The sequence below is a fragment of the Rosa rugosa genome, chromosome 2, assembly GCF_958449725.1.
Source record: "Rosa rugosa chromosome 2, drRosRugo1.1, whole genome shotgun sequence".
Lineage (NCBI taxonomy): Eukaryota > Viridiplantae > Streptophyta > Magnoliopsida > Rosales > Rosaceae > Rosa > Rosa rugosa.
Window position 1 is genome coordinate 33,187,220 of NC_084821.1, and position 9,899 is coordinate 33,197,118.

The window sequence follows — 9,899 nt, forward strand, 5'->3', positions numbered from 1 at the left end:
CCAGAAAAATTTTAAGACTAACACAAATCACTTGGCTCTTCAAACAATGACTCTAACACGTTCCTAATTTCTGTCAGCAAAAAATCTATTTCCTCTGTGTCAACTTTGAAAAATCACCATAAATTCAATTCTTAATATTTTTCTGTGAAATCAATGCCAAAATAAACCACGAGTCTAATTTCGAATATTGAAACAACCATAATCATTTAAGAAAAAATATCTAGTTGAAATTGTAACAAAAACACCTGATCTTAGACTTGACACTTCGTCTCAAGCCTCTGTGGTTAATTCTCTAGTCAGCGCATCCTAACCTATTTTCTCCTTTCTCTATCCTTGCACACAGATGTTGTTCCCTCTTCTTTTCCCACTTTAAACACGTCCAAAAGACTTTTCTTCTCTCTCAAAACTCATAAGTTCAGTTTATTTCAGATTTCTAAGTAAACACAACCTCTTTGTAACAACTAGTTTAAAATTCCTATTTTCCTTTTACTAAAATAACTAATTAACCTTAAAACTGACCGTACAAAAATAAACTAAAGTCTCATAAAAATATAATAACTATATTTCACACTACCAAAACAAATAAGGTCTGCAACAGCAAGGCCCACAAAACAAACTTAGTAAATTAGTGGATATCACAGTCCTCCCCCCTAAAATATATATGTATATATTGGTGGATTTCATATACCTATCCCGTGGAATCTGCAAATGATGCAGAAGAAAATTTGAGGAAATTAGAGGGCGAGATTTCTGATTTCAATTCCCTAAAAAATGAACGTTACCCGTGATCCAGATAGTGGAAATAAACACTAAAAAGTAGTAGTGAATAATAGGTGACCTGGTGACCAACGGGTGAACTTGCTCTAACAGAGATAAGAATTTTGGTTTGAATAAATAAGTAGAGAAATCTGAAAAAAAAAAAAAAAAGGAATAAATACATACAGCAGAGAGAAAACGTTTTCTGCCGAGCCATCCATCGTCATTGCCGAGCTCTGCCATCGGTTGTCCTCGAAGCAGGCTTGACCGATCTTAATCTCAGGTTTGCCTTTCTCAACATCTACAATTCTATTGGCTGAAAAATCAAACCATATGCTAAACCTCTGAAAACCCTAAAACATTCATACGGTTAACTGCTATCCCCAAAAGCTCTTCTGTTATTGATTGTTGCTTTTGAAAATTGATTGGTGCTAATTGGTTTTGATAGGGGGAAAACTGGTGTTGTTACTTGTTAGGGTTAAAAAGGAGATGCCTCGTGATTTGGCGCGCTCAGAATCACGGTCGCCGTCTCGCAATAGGAGGAGGCGTTCCCCGTCTCCGGCGGTGGGCCATAGGTACAGCAAGAGAAGCCGAAGGGACAGAAGCAGCCGCTCTCCCTATTCCTCCTCATATTCTCATAGCAGGTGATCCCGTTAAATATATTCCTTCCTTCCTTCCTTCTAATTCTTCTTAAACTCATTCGAGGAGCTCGTGCGCTTTGGATTTGCATAATGTTGATCTCTTTTGTTTTACACCTTCAAGTGGACAGGAAATTGCCTACGTTGGTATGCTTTTTCACATTTGCTCCTCTGACTTTTTTTTTTTTTTTTTCCGATCATCTCTTCAACTACCTCTCTGGTTTTCTACACTTTAGCCTTGGTTGCTGTCATGCTAATGTCAAACAATTGCTCATCTTGTTATAAAACCTGACGGATGCCTCAATTTCGATCAAACATTCATGAACATAAGCTTTCCGCAAAATCCATTATGACGATTCTTTTTAAATAATTGAATAACATGTCTCGTATGGAGTAAAATTTAGTGTTGTCAGAGCGATATAAAGATGTATGCAATTCATAGGACTTTAAGAGAACTCAGTTTCTTCCCCCGTCATATGGGAAGTGAGCAGGTGATGGGCGCCATTGCGTGTCCTTTTGTTGCTCGATTGTGACATTTGCTTCTTCATGTGATAAAAGATGGAGCACACAAAGGTTATTCTTAACAATGTATGAGGTAACTGTACATGTTTCTAATATTTTGTGCTGCATGGTGGACTGGATTGATAGGTTAAATGTTTTTGTAGTCATTTGCAACTTTAATGCCTGTTGCTCAATAACATAATTTGTTACTATACAGACGCAAAAGTCGCTCTCCAACTCCAAGACGTCGTAAAAGTCGCTCTCCAACCCCAAGACGTCGTAAAAGTCGTTCTCCAACTCCAAGGCGTCGTAAAAGTCGCTCTCCAACTCCAAAACGTCGGAAAAGTCGCTCTCCAATTTTGAAACGTTATAAGAGGCAGAGAAGTAGGAGCTCTTCATTGTCTCCTGTTCACAAAACTCCTACTTCAAGTCTCGGATCATTGGAGAAGAAAAATGCAAGTGAAAAATTAAGAAAGGAAGAGGAAGAACAGAAGAAAAGGTATATCAATTACTTGACATCATTCTGTTTTTCCATATAAAGATTTCATATGACCTTTTGTCAGTTTCATTTTTAGAGTAGACTACAGTTTAATAATTCCTAAGGTTATGTGGAGTTGTAATTTCACGTTGTTAATAGTTCTCTTCTAAGTTATGCATATTGATTTCTGCTGAATGGTTTGCTTGAAGGTGTAGTATTAGGTTTGGATTTTTTAATTGCTTCCTATCTTGTTTGGTTGATTGAAATGATATATGGTATCACGATTCTAGAAGAAGAAGCTTGAATACGTAGTTGAATTTTGTCTACCCTAGAGGCCCAACTTTGTGGTAGATGTCCCTCTTCAAATTCGCGTTTTAGATGTCAACACTTTTTAAGAATGAAATTTAGGACTGCTACTGTTTGACAGTTTGATTTGCACATAACATGTTTTAATGTCTAAGAATGTTAGCTTTACTAACATGGAGTGGAAACCAAAAATCTAAACCTGCAACACTTGAACCAAATTTCTACGTATTCGGGGATGCAGGGCTTGCAATCCAATTTAATGAAAAATGAGCTCTGGAGCCTGTTTGTTAGTCCTTTCTGTTTATTTTTTCATCAACTAACTTATTTCGTGAATGTTTTCTTATCTGTTGATTGGATAATCAATTTTTGTCTTTGCTTTTTACTTTTTCTTAATGAAATTTTGTTTCTTATCACAAAAGATTTTCTTTCCTATTAAAAAAATTGAATGCAGTTTTTAAACTAAAGCAATGACTTTTGTCTAATGTGGTTATCAAAATATGTTGTTAACTGTGCTTTAATAACTGGTAGGCATTGTGATGCAGACTGGCATATACAGTAATGGATTTAAGTCTGGAGATTATTTATATAATTTGTAATTTACCTGAAATGTGGCTTTACTTACTTTTTTTTTTTTTTTAATTGGCATAATTTTTGTTACTGATGGGTGCAAAGTTTTAGATTAGGGTTTAGGGAAATCTTTTGCGTGAGTAGTAGCAGTCAAATCTTTGACCATTTATTTTACATTGTGAAAGGACATGTGCATGATAGGAGTCATAGGGCTTGGTAACCCCATAGTTGGACAGCAAAAGGTGTATCAGTGAAAGTAGACAAGTATTTTAATCCTTTGACAGAATTGGTTCTTATTTAAAAAGGTTTTTCCATCTACAGGATTGGGAAGTCATAAATTTGTTACAGAGTTCACCAACTATAATTGTATGTTTGATTTTAGAAGTCAATGATTTGAATGTATGCAGCTGATTCCAAATGCATAAGTCATTCCCAATCTAACACTTGTTAGGTTATTTTTTATAAATCTAAAGCCATAGATAAGTATGTATTGACCCGTTTTATTATTCCTTTTGATAAGATTGTTGAGAGGCTGTGTTGAGTTATGACACTCCAATTGTTAGGGACTGGAAGTTGGCCGTGCACAAAGTTTTTCTTGTTCTAGGCGATTGACTTGTGTTCTTAGCCTTGTTTCCTATAGTTTTGAAGATGTTTATTTGTGTAAATGGATTTCTTGTTCACTATTGTGTTTTCTCTCTTTATATTTAGAAATAACTTGTTTCTTTTCCACAGAAAAAAAAAAATTTAAGAGTTTGCAGATTCCTATCACTTGTGGGGCTGTGTGAAAGGCAAAAATTTTCAAAGATATGAGAGTAGTGGTGGCTAGGAAGATATGCTGTGATGGACATTATATGGGTCCATCATGCTAATAAACAGAAGAGTTTTTAGGAGATGAGGGGGAAATTTCGGGAATTTTGGGCTTTTTTTATGGCTTTGGCTTCCTGAATTAGGGATAGTTCCTTTTTTATGAGCTTCAGTTTTTTCAGAAGTTTGGAATAATGTTTGTTGTCTTCCACAGTAGACTTTTGCAGCTTTTTGGATATATCACCCTCTATTTTCTCCATTCTCTCTTTTCTGAATGTAATGTTGTTTACTATAAAAATTCGGGAAAAAATCATCTGAGTGAACATTGTTGTCGAGCTTCTTTTTAGGAGTATCTGGGGTGGGTTGAGCAGAATGTAACTCTCCTTCACAAATTATAAGGAGATTGGTGTTACAACTGGGCTGAGGCTGTTTTGTATGATAGGGATGTAAAATTGATTAATAAGATGTGTAGGGAATTGGGTGGTTTATTAAGAACTGATGCAATAAACTAGACATATTATGGTCTGTCCTCATGTCTAATGGTAGTTGATATGTTGGAAGACTGATATTTTCTCGGTATCACCAATCATTGGTTATAGCGGATATTGTTTGTTTAGACTTGTGCTTCAGTAGGACACTCTCTGATGTTTGTGCACAGTTTCATTTCTGTAGTATTGGGGAAGCACACTAATCAGTTAACTTGCTGAACAATTACAATTTGGTAGACCCAAATGATGTGGAGATCTTTAAGAGAAGTACCTCCTACAGAGAAGTACCTCTTGTGGCATAACCTTAGAAACTTACATATGCAACAGCTAGGTTGATTAAAGTTTTGGTTGCAAGTTCAGTTGATCCAGGTTAACCTCTGTTTTGACTGCATGACTCACTAGACTGCCAATTCCTTATCTATGGGCTTGAGTTCGCTTCCGTGTTCCAATCATAGTTCTTCATTACTGTTGAGGTTCCTGCTATACCAAAAAAGGACACAAAAAATAAAGAAAAGAAAGTGGTTGAACTTCTGATTCTATCTTGTAAATATGTGCCCAACCGTCTCATCATTGCTTTGGTGCATATGATACTCGAGAAGCACTAAACTTTTGCATTATATACAAAGCAATAGTCTTTTGATGTCTAATAAATTCAGTTCAAATTTGAAGTATTTCAATGATTAGTATTAAAAATGCAACAGGTTACTTGACATTCTCCTCTACAGGCTTTTCTGAAGGATGATACTGCTATAGTTCAGCTTGTTATATTTGATGATCAAAATGGGTGCATCCTTTATCTACTATTCACCAGTTTTGAACTCATTTGTTTGGATCAGAATACATTAGAGGTATGCCTTAATAGCTTAAGCATAACGTAGTGCCATTGTCCTCATGAAGGTTAGTTTGGCATATATTGTACTCGGAAAATCACGAGAGAGAGGGGGAGGAAAAAAAGTAGTGTGTATGGTGATTGATGTTCAATTTCCATCGCAGTCTGGATTCAAAACATTCGGAAAAAAGAAAGCAGCAGTTCCCTTCTTGATAGGCCACTTTATTGCTTAACATATTTTCCTTTACACAGGCGACAACATGAAGCAGAATTGAAGCTCATAGAAGAAGAGACCTCAAAAAGAGTGGAAGAAGCAATTCAGCGGAAAGTTGAGGAGAGCTTGAATTCTGAGGAGATTAAAGTAGAAATACAGACGCGGATGGAGGAGGGACGAAAGAAGCTTCTAAATGAAGTTGCGGCTCAACTTGAGAAGGAAAAGGAAGCAGCTATTATTGAGGCTAGACATAAGGAGGTAAATGACTGCTAAACACGTGTCATCCCTTTTTATCTTGGTATGGAGGCACATTAATGTCTGATCATGATGTACTCTCTCTATTGTGATGATTAAATTCATCATTGCCTTTTTAGTTTGGGAAAGGATGATTTGTTTCAAGTTCCAATGATGTTCAAAGCAAGGGACAAACTAGAAAAGAGCATGTACTGTAGTATGTCTTTAAGTTTAAGATCATGAAAAATGAGAACTGGTAATATCTATAATTCCATAAGGGCTGTGGGGTTGTCATGAACGGAAGCACGCCTACTGGAGATGGATTGAGACATAATGAAAGAAGGCATGGAGTGTCTTATGTTTGTGGTGTTATACTACTGATGACTTCCACAGGAACGTTACATAGTTTCTTGGTTTACAGGAACAAGACCAGAAAGAGAAAGAAGAGCTAGAAGGGATGCTTGAAGAGACTCGGAGAAGGGTAGAAGAAGCTCAAAGAAGGGAAGCTTTGGAGCAGCAGAGGAGGGAGGAGGAGCGGTACAGAGAGCTAGAAGAGCTCCAGAGACAAAAGGAAGAGGCGATGCGAAGGAAGAAACAAGAGGAGGAGGAACAACGGTCTAACCAAATGAAGCTGTTGGGTAAGAACAAATCCCGGCCAAAATTGTCATTTGCACTTGGATCCAAATAGACAATTTGTATTGAACTTATGTCCTTAGAGCCGATTGCATTTGTGTACTAAGAATCTGAGAACATTTGATCAAAACAGTTTTTGGTTTATAATGTAATCAGTTCTCAATTGTTTGCGTCCTTCCCTCTAAGCCTATGTGAGAGCAACAAAGAAAGACTTCAGTCTTGTATTGGTATGTGGCTTGGCCAGGAGTTACCAGGCGGCTCAGAGCTTGAGTTGGGAGTTTAGGAACTCGAGTTTGGAGTCTTAGTTTTCAGGGTTTCGACTCTGCATTTTGTAGGAATGAAATATTCTATTCCTCTCTCTTGGATGAAATTTCCATTCCTAGGCTATTGCAACTGGGTCAAAAAGTTTGATCGCAGAACTGGGTAGTTCTAAGTTGGGTAGTTTCGAGAAGACGGATCTTTTTAGAGCTCTGGTGCTTCAATAGAAAGGCCTATAACGGAGGAGCAAAATCGAAAACTAGCTAATCGGTCCACAATAATGTTTAACACGCATTCTTTGCTTACCTTCGTGATCCTCAAGACAAGCAAGGGGAGTATGAATAGGTGGCGCTCAAATGTAACAACAGTCGGTAACCACGTTGCACTCTATTACTGAAAGATGCATTTTGTCATAGTACCTTGTTCCGCTCAAACCATAAAACGTTAAGTTGCTTACCAGGCAGCTCATCCATTATGTCTAGTACCCATCATTAAGTGTAGGAGCAGGGTGATTCACAGCCAACAAATGTAAAGAACAATTAGCCCAGAAAAGTTCAACAACCTTACAATCTTTAAAAACATGTATGTGTAACTGTCTCCGGTAGCAGACCTCAGATAAAAATTCTCACCTTTGGTGGCACATGATCGTTCCACACGCGGTTCCAATATTTTCCCAAAGCTCCTTCAGCTACTGTACTAGAAGTAGATGCCTGATCAGTAGAACTTCTCAAGCTTCTTAAAACATGATAGCCACTCTTTACATTGTACCCATGGTTATCGTGGGGCTGAGCCTTCCAGTTAGGATTGGTTCCAAACCCTTTTAACGAACTTCATATGTAACAAAAAGAAAAGGGCAAAAAGATGAGAGTTATAGTCTCATGTTTAATATTATTTGAAACTTTTCGCACTAGGTCTCTGAATTCTTAGGACCGGCCCTGATCCTCAGCTCCTCCTCCACCTCCAACCTCAACCCTCCTCTTCTTCCTTCTCTGCCTCCAATGTTTTATATAATAATGGACATCGTTCTTGGAAAAGAACTGATGTTATTATAAGTAACTATATCGATTCATGCAATATTAAAGTATGCAGAATGAATCTCAAATCGTGGGATATGTGGCAAATATGCGTCAAGCTTATGAACAACAAGCAAAAGTTCTTGGGTACCAATGTGTAAAACAGTATAAAATATTGGTTCTGAAATGAGTAACGATGTTAAAATGTATAGTTGTTCTGTTGGACCTATACTTCATTAAGCACTAAAGTTTGACAATAGTTAAACATTAAAATGATCATTATAACATTTTTGCATCGATGCAGGATGGTAAACTGATTTGGGACTTCGGTTTTTAACCGTTGGTTGGTTTTTCATGATCTTTCTCAACACACACAAAGACATTGGTCGATTTTTTGTTTTACATCGGCTAAAAACCGATGTCTGGTGACATTATCCTAGCAGTGGATGATCAGGCAACTGTAGAGATTGCACACAACCCAGTACAATGATCGTACTAAACACATGGAAGTGGACCGGCACTTCATTAAAGAGAATCTGGACGGGAATGTGATTCGATTTCTGTCAAAAGATCAGCTTGCAGATGTTCTCACCAAAGCAGCGTTAAGTTAAGTATATAATAGCTGACTTAGCAAGTTGGGCATGAACGAGAGTTTGATCAGGCTTTCCAACACTACAAGAAAAATGGAGCTCTATCTAAGCTATTCTTTGGTTCAATAACCAATTATCAAAATGATATGATTTTGAAGTGACAATACCCTAACAAGTCTCTTCCAGATTGGAAAAAGACCACCACATTACCAGATAATTCTGAAAAGAAAAAAAATAATGGACTCGGAAAAATTTTCAATCTGACTATCCAGAAAATATGTGTGTGAAGCCCTGTATTCTCCCAGCCAAGCTGCAAAGCCGTATCAACGAGAGTTTGATCAGGCTTTCCAACACTACAAGAAAGAAGATGATGCTGACGGGCATTTGGAGCTAGAAGGGACAAACCGAATGAACAGGCACACATTCATTACTATTCGGCTTCGGATTCCCCTTATGATTGCTTCTAGGACCAAGGGCGTTTGCAGTAGAACTCAGAATATCAGAATTAAAAGCCACACTAGCCTTGCTGCTACCCAAAATATAACATTATGAGAAAAGGGAATTACAAAGAGATTATGTACTGTCAGGTATTAATTAATAGAAAAGGTGGTCTTTCAAAAATTCTTTCAGCGGAACTGGGTGATCATCACTGAGAATGAGAACGATTCTATCGTGTCGAAGCCGAATGTATTGGTCAAGGATCAAGCTCTAAGGGCTTGAAGTACTTCCCATCTATGAGGTAAGTGCCAATCGTTAGACGTACCGCCCACACATCCTTAGGCTTTCTTGACACAATTCTGCACCAAGTAATTAAACACACTAGAGGATATTATAATTGGGTACTTGACAATGCAATATATACCATGAACAAGACATCGTTGATGGAAATACAAAAATGAAGATTAAACAACGTACCTTCCAACATCACCAGGCTTGACTAAGCCAGAGTTAACCCTGAGGCATGGAACTGATGCTGCGGTTTTTATCATTCTCGGAGCCTCGACCACAATAACAGGAGACCCAATTGCAAGCTTGGATTTCTTTGCATTTGCAGGCAACTCAGACTCCGTCGATTCACACTTGACATTGACAGCATTTGGGTTACGTTTGTGAGAGCTTAAGCTGGTGAACTGCAGTCCTGACTTGTTGTCATAAAGCTGTGAACATGTAAATGCAGTAGTGGAAGAGAGAGATAATGCCATGATAGGAGAAGTAGCGTCTTGTTTAGGACAAGGGATAACATATATGTGGCCTCTTTGTCTCTCTCAAGTCTGAAGCATATGTCGTCTCGCCTAGAAAAAATAAGCCATAAATACCTATTTACTACCCTAGGTTTCACTTTAGCGTCAATCTGATATCTTAAATTTTATTTCAGCTAATTTGCTATCCTTCCGTCAAATTTACTACTCTAGCCTTTCAAGATTAACCAAGTTGCTTTCCTAAATTTTCAAAATTCGCCATTTGCTACCCTATATTTTCAAAATTCATCAATGTTTAAATGAAGGACAAATTGATATGACAAAAGAATAGTAAATTGGAAATTGGTTAATTTTGAAAACATAAAAAGTTAAAAATTTGGCTAATTTGAGA

The 9,899-nt window shown here is 37.4% G+C and overlaps 2 protein-coding genes across 4 annotated transcripts; one reads left to right on the plus strand and one right to left on the minus strand.

The window, feature by feature from the left end:
• The first annotated feature begins 893 nt into the window (after positions 1–893).
• LOC133732115 (uncharacterized protein At1g10890) lies at positions 894–6,622 on the plus strand. 3 transcript variants are annotated; one of them, XM_062159582.1, is made up of 5 exons: positions 894–1,039; positions 1,205–1,400; positions 2,113–2,394; positions 5,620–5,839; positions 6,237–6,622. In XM_062159582.1, exons 2-5 carry the CDS (start codon positions 1,246–1,248, stop codon positions 6,501–6,503), a joined length of 924 nt encoding a protein of 307 aa, XP_062015566.1. In that variant the 5' UTR covers positions 894–1,039; positions 1,205–1,245; the 3' UTR covers positions 6,504–6,622. The 3 variants fall into 3 exon arrangements, with proteins under 3 accessions (XP_062015566.1, XP_062015567.1, XP_062015568.1); XM_062159583.1 differs by having other exon boundaries at positions 903–1,039; positions 1,233–1,400; XM_062159584.1 differs by lacking the exons at positions 894–1,039; positions 1,205–1,400 and adding an exon at positions 1,556–1,989.
• Positions 6,623–8,413: 1,791 nt separating this feature from the next.
• On the minus strand, positions 8,414–9,588 carry LOC133733030 (protein CHLORORESPIRATORY REDUCTION 42, chloroplastic). Its single transcript, XM_062160636.1, has 2 exons — positions 9,225–9,588; positions 8,414–9,106 (listed from the first exon to the last, which is right to left on the minus strand). The coding sequence occupies exons 1-2, from the start codon at positions 9,509–9,511 to the stop codon at positions 9,004–9,006; spliced, it is 390 nt and encodes a 129-aa protein (XP_062016620.1). The 5' UTR covers positions 9,512–9,588; the 3' UTR covers positions 8,414–9,003.
• Between the last annotated feature and the right edge of the window lie 311 nt (positions 9,589–9,899).